General features: G+C 46.4%; 1 protein-coding gene across 10 annotated transcripts in view; it reads left to right on the forward strand.

The window, feature by feature from the left end:
* The window catches only part of EYA2 (EYA transcriptional coactivator and phosphatase 2), a 252,785-nt gene that overhangs the window by 205,987 nt on the left and 26,581 nt on the right, over positions 1-20,217 (forward strand). For all 10 annotated transcript variants that reach the window (XM_068262947.1, XM_068262944.1, XM_068262949.1 and 7 more), the window contains one exon: positions 16,654-16,743. In XM_068262947.1, coding sequence (XP_068119048.1) covers positions 16,654-16,743 — 90 coding nt within the window. The remainder of the gene's footprint in view (positions 1-16,653; positions 16,744-20,217) is intronic.

The following is a 20,217-nucleotide window of genomic DNA, read 5'->3' on the forward strand; positions in this document are numbered from 1 at the left end:
TGAGTACCAATACCCACCAGGAGCCGTCATACTCCAGAACAAGTGATGGTCATGTGTAGGAAAACTCATGGAGAAGCATGTGATCGGTTTGGTCAGGTGATAGATAGGCAAGTCTCTGATTTGCTAGTCATGATCATGTCCTAAAGCCAGCTGTGATCACAGAAAATCAGAGCTTTGCAAATCTATCAGCTGATCAAACAAATCACATGCTTCTCCATGAGATCTCCTAGACATGACCATCACTATCCAGAACCTATCCTACGTGCTCAGGGAGCCTGCCATCCCACATACAAGGGGAAGGCAGCCCCAGTTACTCCCCTACCCTTCTGCTGGGTGTTCTCAGTGACAGTACATTGGTGCTCTCATTGGTTTTTGGAAATTGAGAAGAGGTGGAACCGGAGCCGAAAGCAGAAGAGCCAATGTATCTGTATTACAGGAGTATGGTATTAGTAGCTTTAAAGAGGTACTATTACCCAGGACAAAACCTCATCATCCCATTCAGTAGCTGCTATCCCTTTTGACTCCTCCAAGCACAGTGCTTTGCTAAAGCCGAATACTCTGCTCATAATTTCGTATAGTACTATGGGGCTTACAGTATTTGATGGAGCAGAGTGGTCTATACACACAGATAGGCACCCAGAAGAATGAGTTAGAACTCTTACTGAAGAGTACGTGCAGAGATTAACTCTTACTGAAGAGTACGTGCAGAGATTAAATCATGCACAACCATTAAGAAATTTAGCTTACTTAGAACAGAGGGGATCATAGGGTGAGAATACAGGAAATAACAATCCCATAAACATCATCATCACATTTTACACACAGTGATATCCTGTGGTTCTTTTACTAAACAGCATTGTTGTTAAATATCTAACAGTATTTACAGTGGCCAAACAATAGTTCTGTGATGGGAAAGCCTCCAGGGAAGCAAACCTCTAGCCACCTATCTGAATTGGGCATTTCACTATGTAAATAATGGACGATTTCATGTGTTTCAATGCTTCCTGTAGCATTGTTCATTCAAATGCCCATTTAGTGCCCATTGTCCAAGTAATGTGATCACATCAAGCACATTTGCACTGACTGGTTGGTGTAGGGAGTCATACGTACTGCTGTAATATTGAGAACATTGCTGGTGATTGTACTGAAATTTTACATTTAATCTAGATCCTCTGCAGTATAGCAAGAAGGTATTAACCAACATGGAAAGGAGGGCAGCAGAATGTCTCGTGGGTTCCAGATGGTGACAAAGTAACGAAAGTGGGACTGGCCCAAGGAGGTCTTCAGGGGGCTACATATGACTGATGAACCAGGGGCTGAGTATCATGAGACATTTGTTTGCTGTGTACCTGGTTTTAGGGTTCCACTGAAATCTTTGATCTGTCCCAAACATCCTGACTAGCTGAACCCTAAGAAATATACGTCTTTTATCCAGATGACTTAATCGCCTGGCACCTGTATAATGAGTTTATTATTCTAGAGCAGACTGACTGCTCCTTGGTGAATCCAATACATATTGAAATTGAAGAAAGTTCTTATACAACTGGCCAAATGTCTTATAGAATATAATGCGTTGTTCAGTTGACACTACCATTTTTTGGGGTTATGAAGATAATAGCTGTAGGTTGTCATACTTTGGAGACTATGTTTCCATTTTCATTGTGGAATAATGTTGACCATATTGCATGTTCAGCTGAGCAAATATTCTCTGTGTGTAGCAGTGCAACATCTGCTCACATTGCATAGAGAGGGCTGACTTCCCTCCTCCCTCATTTGTATTCCCACTCCCCTTCCCCTCTCCCAGCCTTATCAGTGACTGCAAGTCTGTACTCTGGCAGCTAACAGCTTAGAAAAGCCAGCAGGTACCAGGTTGTAGTGTGAAATATGCTTATTTAGAACAATTGAATTTTATACTGTCCTGGCATTATGCTAGAGTTATAAAGCGCCGCTAGATGTCGGGAATCACTTGCGGTGTAAACTAGCCCTGCTACTACTTGTTCCTCTATAAACACTGGTTCAGCCTGTATGGCTCATACACACGAGCCACCGCTGTGGCAAGAGCCATAAAAAAAAAAAAACAGCGACAGCTCGTCGCCAGGTCCCTCTGTGCAACAGCCGTACACACGGTGCACAGGGGACACAGATTCGGCGGAAGCTGTCGCCTAAGGTTCCTCCCCCCCCCCAGACCGCCGGAAGCTCCATACATTGTGTATGGAGTTGCTGTCGCTAGTCCGCATACACACGGCGGACTAGCGACAGTTCGTCGAAGTTGCGGCGACAGCTGTTGCCGGCGATTGGCCAAGTCAATCACCTGGCGACAGCTCTGACGAGCAACAATTCGTGGCGCGCGCCTCATACACACGGGCGACCTGTTGCCGCAACACGCGCGTGCCACATGGTTGCGGCGACAGTTGTAGCCCATGTGTATGAGGCTTAACTCTTTTGCTGCTGAGTTGTGTCTGTTTTACATTATTTTTATTTTGCCTAGAGATATACTGTTTAACGTGATTACAGACTACTCATTCAAAGCTAGCAGCTATTTCTACTTATCTTCCCCTGCTGATAAACAGATCTGTAGCAATAACCATGTCATATTTTAGGTCACACGGACATTTTCCAGCATGCCAAGAAGGGCATAGCTTTGGTGCTAGTCTAGTTTAGGGGACACAGCAGGAAACCTCGTAGGGTAATTCTGTTAATGTGATTGGGTGGACGGCACCCTCTCGAACCTTAAGACTTCGGATAGGTTGTAGCAAATTATGCCCACGCTATTTGGCCAATCACAATGATTTGTGCTGTAGAGACAAGACTAATAACATTTTTATTGCGCTTTTCTCCTAGCAGACTCAAAGCGCCGGAGCTGCAGCCACTAGGACGCGCTCTATAGGCAGTGTTAGGAAGACTTGCCCAAGGTCTCCTGCTGAATAGGTGCTGGCTTACTCAGGGCCGGTTCAAGTAACAATTGGGCCCTAGGGCAAAATTAACCTGGGGGCCCCCCAACAGACACCCCCCGGCCAAAAAGCGCCATTAGAGGCCTTTTTTGCAGCCACATTTCCCTCCTAGGCCACTGAGCTGGCTGCTGACCCTCCCCCAATCACCTCCCAACTTAACAGACGCTGCAGAGTCCCTGTGGAGCAACATTTAAGATGGGTGAGGGACACCTTGGGGGCCCCTACAGGCTCTGGGGCCCTGGGACAACTGCCTATTTTTTCCTATGGTAGCTCTGGCCCTGGGCTTACTGAACAGACAGAGCCAAGATTCGAACCCTGGTCTCCTGTGTCAGAGGCAGAGCCCTTAACCATTACACCATCCAGCCACCTGAAGGTGCTGTGATTGGAGAACTGTTTCCTGTGAGGTTTCCTGCTGAGTCCCCTAAACTTTTCTTTCTGTCTCTTGGCAGAGCCCCTTATTGCGTTCCATATGACCCCTGCAGAGATGGAATTTGCTTTTGTGGTTCCATGTATTCATTAAACAGGGAATTTATTTCTTATCTTCATCATCTCTCGGAAAGTGCATCAAGCCAGCCACAATTGGTTGTTTAAGCTGTGAAAGGCTGCAGCCGAGGTTCATTCAAACGCTAAAGTATTCTCCTGGCCGACCGCCAGCCTGAAAAGTCAAACGTTACCTGCCAGAGTGCATTAGCGGGGTGTCAGTGATGTCCCGGAGCTTGCTGTCCCATAAACCTCCAGCAACATTATCTCTTGGCAGGCGGCTGGCGGGAGCGAGCGGGCCGAGATGTCACTCAGCTTTATGCGTCCGCGTTTTATTACGGGGCAGAACAAATACTGCGGTTGAATCACAGATCGCTTTTCTGTGACTGGGACCCGAATCAAGAGCTCAAATGGAGTAATTGCCCCCCCCCCTTTTTTTTTATTAATTATGCTTTTTAGGGGGATATTCGGAGTTCAGACCGCGGCATAAATCACCAGGAAATGGCGCTGGTTGCCTCCCTGAGCTGACTGCTTTGTAGAATTCGATGTAGTCATAAATTACGGTGTCCGCACTGAATTAATGGCTACAATTTACAGCTGGTCAGCGAGCGAGCCACCTAAAGCACTGAGATTTCAGATCTGCCTCCTGGCCTCTCTGCACAGCCTACGTTTCTGCTAGACAGTGCTGGGACCAGACGCCTTACATCAGAACTAGCCATCCTGCTGGGTGGTTGCCATGAAGAAGACCATCTGAATGGATAATCCATCTGCATAATTTATTTAAGTGTGTAGACAGCTTCAGGTGAATGTCGATGTATGGGCAGATCGACCGAGAGACAGATCTCTCTTTGATTGAATATCTCGGGATTCGAGAATAAGCCCTGTGACGCCACCTGGCCATTCGCTTCCCCAGTGTTAATGTGCCCCTCCACCCAGGGGGACCCATGCATTCAAATCTCGCCTACCAACACTGTCCAGCTGCTTCCCCATGAGCACCACCATTACATGCAGCCACCACGTGGTGCCTGGGTACGGCATGTGGCAGGTATGTGATCTGGCAGCGCTCGGGAAAAGCTGCAAATAAGACCGGGAGCAGATTTACACTCACAGCAGGCGAGATTTAAATACACGGGCCCCGGGGGGGTCATTTACTTTGGGGGGGCAGCGACAGGGGGTCCATCGCATTCGACTGTCATCCCTATATCGCACGCGGCTACCACCGCCCATGATTTTCAACCTATTTCAGCCAGAGACGGCCACACATGAAACCATCTACAATAGCAAGGAATGCGATATAACCTGTATGCCTGAAGTAAGCTGCAATAGATTTAATCAAAAATCACCCTATTTACAAAGAAGTCTGGTTGAACATAAATCAGAGTTATTGTTATTTTTTATTTATATAGCAGCACTCAGGAGCATAACTAGAAATCACCGGGCCCCCCTGCAAAACTTTGGAAAGGGCCCCCTCTTCCCCCCCCCCCCCCCCCTCCCCTCGCTTTCTGCACAGGTAAACTGTGAAGCAATGTCATTCAGTTGGCTACTGCACACTTGAATGTGTTTTCCCCACACAGATAAAAACAGACAGCAGTGAAGCACTGCAGGCATTTTCTCTATCAGTTACATTAGCTTCTGTGATAAAACATCCATGTTTTCACACATACAGGCAGTTATCATGCGATCGGCCGCGTGCAAAATACATTTATCACGCTGAGTAATCCTGTACGCGCGCAAACCGCCACGCGCGGTAGATCGTGTGATAACTGCTGTGATAGCAGTTACCACGCTTTTGTGATTCAAGCCCATAGTGTGCAGAAAAAGCATACAGAAAACAGACAGACGAGTGTGCTCCCAGCCTCAGCTTATTACACTCCCTCTGTCCATCTTGGCTGGAGCAGAGCTGGCTCTGCAGACTTCTCCAGCATCACTACAGTACACCACACTTCGGGAGGGATAGAGAGGTTGGGGGAATGGGTGCGGTACACAAAAGCCTGCTGCACACTGAATAGGGACTGTCTACACATCTTTGTTTGCAAAACTTTGTATGATTCCTTATCAGAGGCTGAGCAGATGCATTCAGTAGAACAATTGTGCTGAGAGCAGAAAGTTTTCTTTCTCTCCGTGCCCTTAGTTGTCAGTCTTTCAGGACATGGAAAAAAACGTCTCCCCCCATGGGGCCTCCTGCCGCCTCTGGGCCCTCCTGTGGCTGCATCCCTTACAGGGTCTATTGTTACGCCAATGGCGCCATCATCTACTGTAGCTCTGTACATAGTACAAAACAAATAGTGGGGGGCATAAATATAGGAAAAGTTCAAAGCTCTGTACAATCAGGACCTCCAGTGACACAAGTACAAATACATACATAGTAGATAGGTGGTATGAGACATCACCAATACTGGTACATGTTCATATGATAAATTACAGCAGAATAGTAAAAACTAGGAGGAGGTCCTGCCCTTGTAAGACAAGACAAAACACAGAACATTTATATTGCGCTGAGTGCGCTTTTCTCCTGGCAGACTCAAAGCACCTGAGCTGCAGCCACTTAAGGCTCCATGGGTGACCAGGATCATTAGGGAGCCTTGCCCAAATACTCCTTACTGTTTTAGGTAGTGGCTTGAGCTGGGATTTGAACCCTGATCAAAAGGCTCAAATCTCTCATCAATGGCAACAGCCTTACCAATATGCTGTCCACTTGGGGAGGATTCACAGAGGTTAGAGAATGAGACAGTGAGCCTCCAACGTAACCTATTATAGGCTTGTCAGAATGCTGCCACCGCTAGTTTGCAATGCTATGGGAACACTGATCACATGGGCCTGCTACTTCTACCAGTATTTTGCCCAGTTAGTCTTAAGATGTGACAAAAATGTGTAATTGGGCAAAAATTGTGGTTAACCACAGCACTGCGGTTTTCACGCGGCCAACATTACATGATCCAGATAGGCAGTTTTTCAATTCAGACATTACTGCAGTCAAATAGAGCAGAAGGGCTGCCAGGCAACTAGTATTGTTTAAAAGGAAATAAATATGGCAGCCGCCATATCCCTCTCACTACGGGTTGAATAAATGGAGTGTGCATTCAGAAGGCATTTGCTGACCCCGAGACTTTGCGGGTGATGATTTTCTACCACTGTGTACATGTGATGCCAAACAAATGCCGCTAATGATCTGTCTCTGGCACTCCCATAGAGTACAATGGTGCTTCATTTCCTGGCAGGGATGCAATGGTTTCGAGATGGGAAAACTGCCAGGAAAATGAGCGCCAAGTTGGTTATGTGGATGAGGCCTAAAACCAGCCACAGAAACTGAAACCTTATCTTGCAGATGAGGACCTGCCGCCAGCCTACCATCTGCAGAGTAGATTATGGACACATCAGAGCAATGGTCCTGATTCAGCCCACAAAATCCATCCTACAGGAAATAGGGTTTTTCCATTCACCGCTGGGTGGGCAGCCATGGTAGCCATGGATTCCCACTACTCTCATATAGCGATGATGGACAGATTCAGCTAGCGTGTTTAGTGTGTATGACATCACACCCACAATGTGCTATACGCTCACGTCGTGTGAGACGCAAATGGAAGAAGAAGATGGATGGGCGCTGCAACATTCATCGCTCTCTCCGGTATCGTTTGCCATTACCACCACACACCCAATCGACCACGATGACCTGACATATTGCAGCATGTTCGGACAACACTTACGTCCCAAAATTGGTCGCATTGTCGATCAGGCTTGCTCTTGGGGGCACCAGTTTTTATCCGATTTGATGATAATTATCAATTTGGATGGTTGAACGGCCGCCAAGTCAAGTAGTGTATGACCACCTTAAAGGTGTTCACTAATGATACAGTCTTGATTGTAAAATCTTACCAAATCTATATACTGTAGTAGAAGGGTAAAATGAGTGAATATACTTTGAATGGAGATGTTGGGTAGTCCCTCATACTACAAAGAAGTGGTAAGATTGTGCAACCTTAAGGTGTACCTGAGACGAAGGGTACTAAAAGTTTTATACATACCTGGGGCTTCCTCCAGCCCCCTGCACGCACAGATCGCTCCCACACCGCCGTCTAAATCCTCCTATATGCTCCGGTAGCAGCCCTGTGTGTAGCAGTCGGGCGTACTGCGCATGCATGGGCTGGCTGCGCACGCCCACCCTGCTGTGCTTCCATTGCCGGGAGCGTTCTGCACCTGCACAGTACTGTTGCGAGACGGGGAGCACACTTGGCCACACTGCGTCTGCGCCGACTGGCCCTGAACCTTTAAAGGGACTCCGAGCATCTCTCATGGGCATGCCTTTAAGACAGACAACTTCCAACAAAGTCGTGCTATGACCCCTCTGGAGGAGCCTCTTGTAATGGCCATGCGTGTCACTTCCTCTTCCTGCCTCATTCAGTGATGCAATTCTCTAACAGAGAAGGCAGGGGTGAGCCGGAAGTAATAACATAGCCAAGATGGCAGCCTCAATTTTTAAATTGAAATAGAACGAAAACTATTTGGTGTAGAACGGCATTTCAGGCATCAATGAAAGAGGAGAGCGCAAACTACATAAAGGTATGCATCTTTAAGTACTTTGCAGTACTGGTCGGAGTCTTAAAGGCATGCCCATGAGGTGCTTGGAGTCCCTTTAATTACACCGGCTAGAAAACGGACCGTTCTAGGTAGCAGCAATCTACTTTGGAGATGGGGAAACGGAACTGAACCAACTGAATGGAACCAGAGCGGAAGCGGATCTGTTTTCACAAATCAGTTTCCCAGAAAGTGCCAGTGTGAACCAGCCCTAAGAACTTCAATTGTTAATGTACTTCTAATTGTGTTGTAAATTAATTGTGTCCCTGATCAATAATGCTACATGCTTTTACTGTTGATTTGTATTCCGTACAAGCTCATCACTGCCATTGTATGCATTATAAAAATGATTTTTCACCAGCCACACTTGTGTCTTTACCAACAGAGATGTGATATAAGCTCTGGGCAGTTCAGACGGTTAGTTTACAGCTAGATAAACGGAAGGGATTGGTTCTATAACCATTACCACCCTTCCAAAAAAGGACTTGTACCGCCTACAGGCAGCTGATACAGAATACTGCTGCCAGCCTGCTAACCAACCAACCCCGTCACTGCCACATAACCCCAGTCCTGCACTCCCTTCACTGGCTACCTATAGAATGGAGGGTCCTATTCAAGATCGGCCTACTTACATTTAAATCCCTGAATAATCTGGGCCCTGGATATATGAAAGATATGTTGCAGCTGCGTAGCAATCCCCGCATTCTCAGATCCACAGGTTCTAATAATCGAGTCATACCCAGAGTCCACTTGGAAACTTTTGGTCCCAGAGCCTTCTGTCATGCTGCCCCTACGTTTTGGAACTCCTTACCTCAACAGATCAGGACAGCTCCATCCCTGGATGTATTTAAATCCAGACTGAAAACCCACCTGTTCAGTTTGGCATTTGCAGGAATATAACTTTTGTTGTGTGAATACTTCATCCTACTACCAATTACTGAATCTGAGAGAGCCTAAGCGCTTTGAGTCCTATGGGAGAAAAGCGCTATAGAAATGTTATTGTATTATTGTATTATTTAGGCAAAGGTCAGCAGTCGGCACAGAGCTGTACATACTGGGGTGACTGTAAGTCCAGTGTGACCACTTGTACTGTACATACTGGGGTGACTGTAAGCACAGTGTGACCGCTTGCACTGTACATACTGTAGTGACTGTAAGCCCAGTGTGACCGCTTGTACTGTACATACTGGGGTGACTGTAAGCCCAGTGTGACCGCTTGTACTGTACATACTGGGGTGACTGTAAGCCCAGTGTGACCACTTGCACTGTACATACTGGGGTGACTGTAAGCACAGTGTGACCGCTTGCACTTTACATACTGGGGTGACTGTATGCCCAGTGTGACCGCTTGTACTGTACTACTGTAAGCTCAGTGTGACCGCTTGTACTGTACATACTGGGGTGACTGTAAGCCCAGTGTGACCACTTGCACTGTACATGGGGTGACTGTAAGTTCAGTGTGACTGCTTGCACTGTACATACTGGGGTGACTGTAAGCACAGTGTGACCGCTTGTACTGTACATACTGGGGTGACTGTAAGCCCAGTGTGACTGTTTGTACTGTACATACTGGGGTGACTGTAAGCCCAGTGTGACCGCTTGTACCGTACATACTCGGGTGACTGTAAACCCAGTGTGTCCGCTTGTACTGTACATACTGGGGTGACTGTAAGCCCAGTGTGACCGCTTAAACTGTACATACTGCAGTGACTGTGAGCCCAGTGTGACCACTTGCACTGTACATACTGGGTTGACTGTAAGCCCAGTGTGACCACTTGCACTGTACATACTGGGGTGACTGTAAGCCCAGTGTGACCGCTTGCACTGTACATACTGCAGTGACTGTAAGCCCAGTGTGACCACTTGCACTGTACATACTGGGGTGACTGCAAGCACAGTGTGACCGCTTGCACTTTACATACTGGGATGACTGTATGCCCAGTGTGACCACTTGTACTGTACATCCTGGGGTGACTGTAAGCCCAGTGTGACTGCTTGTACTGTACATACTGGGGTGACTGTATGCCCAGTGTGACCGCTTGTACCGTACAACTGTAAGCCCAGTGTGATAACTTGTACTGTACATACTGGGGTGACTGTAAGCCCAGTGTGACCGCTTGCACTGTACATACTGCAGTGACTGTAAGCCCAGTGTGACCACTTGCACTGTACATACTGGGGTGACTGTAAGCCCAGTGTGACCACTTGCACTGTACGTACTGGGGTGACTGTAAGCCCAGTGTGACCACTTGCACTGTACATACTGGGGTGACCGTAAACACAGTGTGACCGCTTGCACTGTACATACTGGGGTGACTGTAAGCCCAGTGTGACCGCTTGGAATGTACATACTGGGGTGACTAAGCCCAGTGTGACCGCTTGCAATGTAAATACTGGGGTGACTGTAAGAACAGTGTGACCGCTTGTACTGTACATACTGGGGTGACTGTTTGCCCAGTGTGACCGCTTGCACTGTACATACTGGGGTGATGTGACCGCTTGCACTATACATACTGGGGTGACTGTAAGCCCAGTGTTACCGCTTGTACTGTACATACTGGGGTGACTGTAAGCACAGTGTGACCGCTTGTACTGTACATACTGGGGTGACTGTAAGCACAGTGTGACCGCTTGTACTGTACATACTGGGGTGACTGTAAGCCCAGTGTGACCGCTTGCACTTTACATACTGGGGTGACTGTATGCCCAGTGTGACCGCTTGTACTGTACTACTGTAAGCTCAGTGTGACCGCTTGTACTGTACATACTGGGGTGACTGTAAGCCCAGTGTGACCACTTGCACTGTACATACTGGGATGACTGTATGCCCAGTGTGACCACTTGTACTGTACATCCTGGGGTGACTGTAAGCCCAGTGTGACCACTTGCACTGTACATACTGGGATGACTGTATGCCCAGTGTGACCGCTTGTACTGTACTACTGTAAGCTCAGTGTGACCGCTTGTACTGTACATACTGGGGTGACTGTAAGCCCAGTGTGACCACTTGCACTGTACATACTGCAGTGACTGTAAGCCCAGTGTGACCACTTGCACTGTACATACTGGGGTGACTGTAAGCCCAGTGTGACCACTTGCATTGCATAGCTCTCAACTGTCCCTTTTTCGGAGGGACAGTCCCTTTTTGGGAGCCCTGTCCCTCTGTCCCTCTTTCCTCCTCATTTGTCCCTCTTTCAGAACTTTGTCCCTCTTTCTATGTAAATATATGTATTTCTATACTAAAAATGTGATTGATTGACTCTAAACGTTATTCCCAACTTTTAAATTGATATATTACTCATTTTAAAATGTTACTATGAAGGAAAATGAACCAGGACAGAAAGGACCAATGTGGTTTGAATTATAAAACAACATATTTTTCTTATGAAATCTTTATGGTATGCGTGACTAGATGCGTGGTGAGGGCGTAGCCAGGGTTGTGGCAGGGGCGTGGCTTAAGTGTCCCTTTTTCTCATCTCAAAAAGTTGGGAGGTATGCGTACGTACTGGGGTGACTGTAAGCTCAGTGTGACCACTTGTACTGTACATACTGGGGTGACTGTAAGCCCAGTGTGACCGCTTGCACTGTACATACTGCAGTGACTGTGAGCCCAGTGTGACCACTTGCACTGTACATACTGGGTTGAATGTAAGCCCAGTGTGACCGCTTGCACTGTACATACTGCAGTGACTGTAAGCCCAGTGTGACCGCTTGCACTGTACATACTGGGGTGACTGTAAGCCCAGTGTGACCGCTTGTACTGTACATACTGGGCTTGGCATGCTTCTGTCTTACGAAAGGGGCCATATAAATAATTCAGCATGCTGAATTATTTATAAGGACCCTATTTTAAACCACCACTAAACCTAAAGTTAAGCTTGGCAATTACTGAGAGCAATTATGTTGATTAGTGTAACTTATAAGTTTTACTTTCGGGAACTGAACTTCTCAAGCTGAAAAAGCCCATTGTCTGCGCCTGCAGCTGCCTCCCTATCCATGCTGACCTTTCTTTCCAACCTACTTCCTGTGAACTACAAGTCCCAGCCATTGCTTTCTGCTGTAAATTTATGCTTGGGACATACCATGCATACCATTTCCTGTCTGATTTCGTGTGAAATCGATAATTTCCAACAGTTCTGATCGGATTTCCAATAGTTTTTCTGTTCGATTTTCCAACCACTTTTGTACACGATTAGAAAAACAATTGGGGATCAAATCGTATCTGTCAGACATTATCGCTTTGACCCAAAATCTGACAGGAATTTGCATGGTGTGTACCAGACAGACATACACTGTACAATCTTTTTATCCACTCAGACAAAACCTCTAACCGACTGTGAATTGAAGTTAATTTTACAGACCTGTGATCAATAAATGATGAATTTCGATCGATATCAAGGGCAAATATGGATGGAAAGATTAATAGACGATGTGGTTCTTTTTAGTCAATCCTAAAGTAATCAGTAAGGTGCCAGTTCATACATTGCTCCCACAATCCATATAAGATCGATCACGTTACAATCGTTTAAATAGAAACTATGTCAACTTGGTTATGTTGCTTCCTATATCGATCGTGAACACATTGACTGCGCACAACCCTCATGGCAATTTCAGTTCGACAGCTGATTCAGTGTTTCTTGCCTGATCTATCATAACATTGTTCAGGAATTGTTTATAGTGCACTGACATTACTCAATCGATGTCGTTAGGTCGTTCGATCGGTCATTATATTGATCTTAATATCTAATGACAATTAAAAAAAATAAACAAAATCTTCTGATAACTGTATAGTGTGTGGTTAGCTTTATACAGCAATTCAGGGACATGTAGTAGTCCGGCATCTATTAGTCAGGTTCTTCCTATTAATATTCAGGTTCTTACTATTTTGGGGTGACATATGGTCCTTACAGCTGAATGCAGGGAGAAACGTAAAGCAGCTGTACTGCAGTTTCAAGCGCATTTAACCCATGAAACAGCTATTCTGGCCACCCCTTTACACTATTTATGTACTAGAATGATTGCTATTAGTAATCTACCTCATTAAGTTTTAGGTTTAACCGGGCTCTAACTTATTTTAAGCATGCTTCGGTACAAGCAGACTAACGCTATTAGAAGGGGGGGAAACACATGTGCAGCAATTATTCCATATGTTATATGACTTCTCTGTGAGAAAAGCGGGGTGTTCCTTTAAGCTGCAATCTCCAGGCCAATCTCTATTATTGAACATATGTTGTAGATTAGCACCTCTGTGTCAGGCTGCCAAGCAGGTCTGTTGTGCAGAGTGTTCCCAAGCCCATTAAGTGCAATTACTGAGCTGACATTCTCTGTGATTGGAAGCACTTTCATTAGTGCAGGTAAACCGCAGGTAGGAGGTTCCAGCACAGAAAGGCCTCGATTGTCTCCTAATCCGTCTCTAACCCTTGGCTGACATTTGCAGCAGATAAAGCCGCAGAATAGCAGCCTGATTTCATAAATACACATAATTAATACCTTCATCCCCGTGGCAGTGTCATTATTTGCTCTGGGGCTCGGCAGGTAGTTGGCAGCAGAAGAGAAAAGGGGGCTGGGGGGGGGGGGGGGGGGGGATGCTGGAAATGGAGAGACAAGCCGAGGGCTTAGTGCTCATTGTCAGAGTGATGGGAGGCGGGGGTGCCGGACGGGGTACATACCAGAATGTCACCTCACCTGGCATGTCTGAACACTGTACACAGATATGTGATGGTACGCTGAGTGCCACCACCGTGTGCTCCCGCCTGTACGCTTACTGACACCTCTCTGTGTTATACAATCTGTTATAGTGGTCATCCTGGGGTTACTATGTATGCAGTCCACCCAGCCATTGCCTGCATGATAAAGCACACTGAGAAGCAAGGAGTGTTTGAAGATGAACTGTAACCAAGGACTGAACTTCATCCCAATCAGTAGCTGATATACCCCCTCTCCCACCAGAAAGCTTTACCGTTCCTGGAATAGATCATCAGGGACATCTGATAATGTAGCGAAACCCCTCCCCCAGTGTGATACTAGGGCCACTGTTCTGACAGTTTCCATCTGCCAAGCAAGCAGTATCTTCCACTGGATAGATAGATAGATAGATAGATAGATAGATAGATAGATAGATAGATAGATAGATAGATAGATAGCAGTAAAGGTGATGTCCTGTAGGCACATGGTGGATCCAGTAACATTAACGAATTGCCCAGCGAATATCAATCATTTCTTTATCTATCTTCTTTTTTTTAACTTCTCACTTTGCAATTTTTTGATTTATTTTGTCACTACTACTATCAGTCAAGATCCTCTTTAACTTATAGGGTGCATAAAGCACTGACCGATTCAGTAACAATGATTGCATCTGACATAATCATTAAGCAGTGTAAAACCGTTTTGGATGAGATAGTGAGTGAGTCTAGTCTTGTGATTAGCCCTGGGCTACTTCGCCGAGATTAAACGCTTTAACTCCTTGTAACCATTGGCTGTATTTGTAGCACATTCCATTTAAATTATGCATTTGTCGGTAACAAGTTTTGAATCTGGAACAATGAATCACCTCTGCAGTCAGCCTGAGCTCAATGGGCAGATGTAATCAGTTGAGATCAGGGGATTTAACGGCTTTTATGCTGAGAATAAACCATACATTTTTCCGCTCGATAGATTGGTTCGATAGATAACGTCCGATATTCCTTCCGATCATTTTTTGGGTCGATTTCTCATAAAGTGAATGGTAAAAGATAAGAAAAACGAGCGGAAGATAAGAGTCGAGCGCAGAATTAAGCAGAAAAAACGATGGGGTGGAAAATCGAGCGGAAAAATGTATCGTGTGTTCCCAGCATTAGGCATTTTGCAGATTGAATTCAGGAATCTGAGCTGTTGATCTCACATGACTAATCTTGCTCATGTAGTGCATGTCTTAAATCGAGGCTGAAATAGTAACTAAAGGTTAACGATACAATCTCCCGAACGATCAGATCAGGCAAACAATAAATATATAGATTATTTGGTCTGTCTGTTTTTAGTATTGATTGCCCTGATTGCATTGGATTGTGTGACTTTTTCTCCCTGTTTATGGTCCTGAAAGATTGGTCATTTGGGAAATTGAGCCATTAAAGAGACTCCGTAACAAAAATTGCATCCTGTTTTTTATCATCCTACAAGTTCCAAAAGCTATTCTAATGTGTTCTGGCTTACTGCAGCATGTTCTACTATCACCATCTCTGTAATAAATCAACTTATCTCTCTCTTGTCAGACTTGTCAGCCTGTGTCTGGAAGGCTGCCAAGTTCTTCAGTGTTGTGGTTCTGTGATGCATCTCCCCCCTCCAAGCCCCTCTCTGCACACTGCCTGTGTATTATTTAGATTAGGACAGCTTCTCTCTTCTCTCTTATCTTTTACAAGCTGGATAAATCCTCCTCTGAGCTGGCTAGGCTTTCACATACTGAGGAATTACATACAGGCAGAGCTGTCTGCACTCTGCAGGAAGAAACAGCCTGACACTTCAGTGGAAGATAGCTGCAGGGGGAAAGAAACACACAAATGATCTCTTGAGATTCAAAAGGAAGGGTGTATACAGCCTGCTTGTGTATGAATGTATTTTCTATGTGTGGACATACTGTACATCAACCTACTTCCAGTTTTGGTGGCCATTTTGTTTGTTTATAAACAAACTTTTTAAAACTGTTTTTAACCACTTTTAATGCGGCGAGGAGCGGCAAAATTGTGACAGAGGGTAATAGGAGATGTCCCCTAACGCACTGGTATGTTTACTTTTGTGCGATTTTAACAATACAGATTCTCTTTAATGGGCACCTTCAGGCTATATAAACTGTGTATATGACAGTTAAAGGGAACCTGAAGCGAGATGTATATGGAGGCTGCCATATTTATTTCCTTTTCACAACGCCAGTCGCCTCTCTGTCCTGCTGCATGCTTGTTCAGGGTCTATGGCTAAAAGTATTGGAGGCAGAGGATCAGCAGACCAGGCAATGTGCATTGTTTAAAAGGAAATAAATATGTCTGTCTCAATTTTCCTCTCATTTTAAGTTCCCTTTAAGTCTCAGTGTTCTCCCCAGAAATTATTTCCAGCCGGGTGGCATGAAAAAGTAGCCGGGTGGGGTGAGATGAGAGAATGCAGGGCTGGTGCTTCTCTGCACAACTCTGCTTACAGCGTAGAAGGAGGTGAGCTGATGACAGCCGGGTGCTCACCAAAACTAGCAGGGTGGAGCACCCGGCTATAAGAGCCTGGGGAGAAAACTGAGCATCCTCGGACACCTGAAGTGAGAGGGATGAGGAGGCTAGCATAGTCATTTCCTTTCCTTAGACCCTGAATAAGCATGCAGATTAGGTGCATGCTGGTTTCAGGTGTGTGACTCATGAAAGATCAGGAGGACTGCCCAGCAACTGGTATTGCAGCTAAATAATTGCAGCTAAATAATTATGGCAGCTTCCATATCCCTCTTACTTCAGATTCCCTTTAACATGATGGATGGCCTCACTGACCAATAGGAAGGCTTAGAAGTTCTACACTCTCAGTTCCACCTCCATCTGCCCCAATCTCTAGAACTGCTGATCACTTAGACAAGCAGTTTTGGCTGAGTATGTCATTGGTGCTGGTTCAGCAGGGCCTGAGCTCACCCTTGTTCTCCTCTCCGCAGGACACAACCACAGCTGTGCGGGTCGGCCTCATGATGGAGGAGATGATCTTCAACCTGGCAGACACTCACCTGTTCTTCAATGACCTGGAGGCAAGTATCCAGCCAACATGCGGCCTTCCTCTCCAGTAGTGCCACTTGTATTGTGTTGTTTTGGTGTGTCTTCCAATCACTCACTCTCTGACTATGCATAGTCCTATTTCCAAACTAACACCATATAACCGGGGAAATGACAGCAATCCGCTGATCAGCAAGGCCAATCAGAAACAGCTGTGATGTCATAAAGGTTGCGATTTCTGCTGCTGGCCATACACTTGACTTAGCAGTCCCGATCCACTTAACCTTGTGCTGCTTATACACTGGATTTTAAAGGGACCCCGAGGTAGTATTTTGGGGGCAGATGAGACACAGAGGCATGTTCTCTGCCTCATGACATGCCCCTGTGTCCCCACACTGCTGCTCTATGCCCCCCCCCCCCCCTATGAAAGAGGGATTCCCTGTTCAAAACGTCCACAGCGTTTCCAGAGCTGCTATTGTGCAGGTCTCTCTCCCTGACCACGCCCCTTGCCACTCTCCCACCTCCCTGCACGCTGTGAATGAGAGAATGAATCTCGTAGTGACCCAGAGGTCATGAAAGTGGGCCAGTGCAGCCAACAGGAGAGGCGGTTTTGGAGGCTTCATGATCTGCTCAGCCCCCCGGTTCAGGTAGCTTAGTTTTTTTTTTCCATTTCTTGAGCCCACCTCGGGCTCTCTTTAAGCCTGCTAAAAAGAACAGTTGAACTTACCTGGGGCTTTTTGCAGCCCCCTGCAGTCATCCTGTGCCCGCCCTGGTTTCCGAGAGCCTCCAATGAACAGTGGCGACCCTCTCAAAGCTCACCGGTCATGGTCAGTCGGAGGGAGGTTACTGCATGCGCGGCCCGGAGCCGTGTGCACTCTGGTTGCGTTCCTGTTGTTGGGAGCATTCAGCACAGTAGCGATTCTCCCATACTGAGCTTGTGCAGAACGCTGCCATGCACAGGGACACGATTAGGAGACACATGGCCAGCCAGCTTTGAGGGGGTCACCGCTGCTTGCTGGTGGGCCCCGGAAGGATGGTGCGGGCACATGGTGACTTTAGATGTCCTTTAATACATTCATCTTAAAGGACCACTACTATCATAATACATGCATAATAAATGTACCTTTCCCCAGAGTAACGTTCACAGTAAATTACTTTTATCCTATGTTGCTGTCACTTTCAGTAGGCCTGACAGATTTAGGATTAGTCCATTCCCTTTAAAGGACTCTCAGTATTACCTTTTACTCTTTGCAAAAGCACTCCCTGGAAACAATGTAAACAAAGATGCCAGCTGGCCTCCCTACTCCTTAGCACACTATTTTGGCAGGTGGACTGAGTGAGTGCATCTCCCCCATGAGATGGACTAGCTCAAAACCTGTCAGATTTTCACTACCTATTGTAAGTGACAGCAACATAGGAAAAAAGTGAATTTATGGAGCATTTAACTCAGGGAAACCAATCTACATTGTGTATGTATGTATTTAAATGGTACACAATAGTTGTCCTTTAAATGATTGTGCTTTAAAACGATTGCAAAATAAATTAAGATCATCATTTGAATTTACAGTATTCAGTTCAATCAATGTCAGAATCAGGCCAGAGAACTATATCACCAGTGCAATTTGTGAGACCTGTTTTTAAAGGGAACCAGAGCTGAAAAAATAAAGATTTTTTTTACATACCTGGGGCTTCCTCCAGCCCCATACGCTCTGATCGATCCCGCTACCGCCATCCTCCTCTGCCCGCAGCTACGAGAACCGGCTCCGCGATGTTCCGTCAGTCTAAGCGTAGCAGAGGTGCGCTCTTTGCGTATCTCTGCAGCAGTGTATGGAGAGATACGTAGAGGGCGCACTTCTCCTGCGTAGCCCGGCTCCGATGACGTCAGCGATGGGAGCCGGCTCTCGTAGCTGCGGGAAGCGGTGGACGGCGGCGTGGGATCAATCAGCGCGTATGGGGCTGGAGGAAGCCCCAGGTATGTATACCTTCTTTTTCATTTTCTCAGCAATGGGACATCTCTGGTACCCTTTAAAGGGATACTGTAGGGGGGTCGGGGGAAAATGAGCTGAACTTACCCTGGGCTTCTAATGGTCCCCCACAGACATCCTGTGCCCGCGCAGCCGCTCACCGATGCTCCGGCCCCGCCTCCGGTTCACTTCTGGAATTTCTGACTTTAAAGTCTGAAAACCACTGCGCCTGCGTTGCTGTGTCCTCGATCCCGCTGATGTCATCAAGAGCGCACAGCGCAGGCCCAGTATGGTCTGTGTCTGCGCAGTACACTCCTGGTGACATCAGCGGGAGCGAGGACACGTCAACGCAGGCGCAGTGGTTTTCTGACTTTAAAGTCAGAAATTCCAGAAGTGAACCGAAGGCGGGGCCGGAGCATCGGTGAGTGGCTGCGCCAACACAGGATGTCTGCGGGGGACCATTAGAAGCCCCGGGTAAGTTCAGCTCATTTTCCCCCGACCCCCCTACATTATTCCTTTAAAGAGGCACTGTGGTGAAAATAACAATTAATAAAATTGCTTAGTTTTTTATTTTATCTTTTTACAATATTCATTTATAGATTATTTAGTTAGTGTTTGCCCATTGTAAATCTTTCCTCTCCCTAATTTACATTCTGAAATTTATCAGTGGTGGTGACGTCTTTAGTCCTGCCAGGTGATCTGTATGGAATGTTCCTTTACTGAGAGATTTATGCACAGAGGGAGTTATCGCTTGCTCGGCACATGGAAAAAGACGTTATTTCCTACAATGCAACGAGGTTCACAGACAGCAGGACCGCAGACCAGTCAGGACCTAGGTCATGACATCATACTGTGGGAGTAATGATTGGGGGTGGGCTCAGATGGTGGCGTCCATCGCGGTGAGCTGGTGAACCCGCCCCTTGCTGCCATGTATGCACAGGTAGGCGTCTTATTGTATTATTGGCTCCCCAGGACACATCTGTTCTTTATCAGGTCCGCTTTGTATCCTGATACACCTGATTGGCTGAGATTGTTTACAGCCCAGGATTGGTCCGTTTGAATCTGGGTGGGGGCTATATATTGTGTACACCATTTCAATTCAGTTAGGCTGTCACCAACTTGAGAAAGGGGCTGCACCCCGAAACGTTGTTTTTGTGACTGCTATGTACTTACAATAAAAGAGCGTGATACTATTGGATGGTGCCGGCTTTACATTTCTGCATCATACTGTGGGAGGAGTTACACCACAATATCAGCCATACAGATGTCCCTGATGATCTACTCGAGAAAAGGTAAAGATTCCTTGTATTGGCTACCGATCGGAATGAAGCATGACCCTTGGTCAAAGTCAGGGGCGTAGCAATATGGGTTGCAGAGGTTGCCACCGCATTGGGGCCCTTGGGCAAGAGCGGCCCCGAAGGGCCCTCCCTCAACTGCAGTATTAGCTCTCTATTGGTCCTGTGCTCATAATAATCACTTCTATGGATACTTTGAATAGTGGTAATCATTAATAAATTGTTCCCCATCCCCTTCTTGCACCTCTGA

This window comes from Hyperolius riggenbachi, chromosome 12 (assembly GCF_040937935.1).
Source record: "Hyperolius riggenbachi isolate aHypRig1 chromosome 12, aHypRig1.pri, whole genome shotgun sequence".
In the NCBI taxonomy this organism is placed as follows: Eukaryota; Metazoa; Chordata; class Amphibia; order Anura; family Hyperoliidae; genus Hyperolius; species Hyperolius riggenbachi.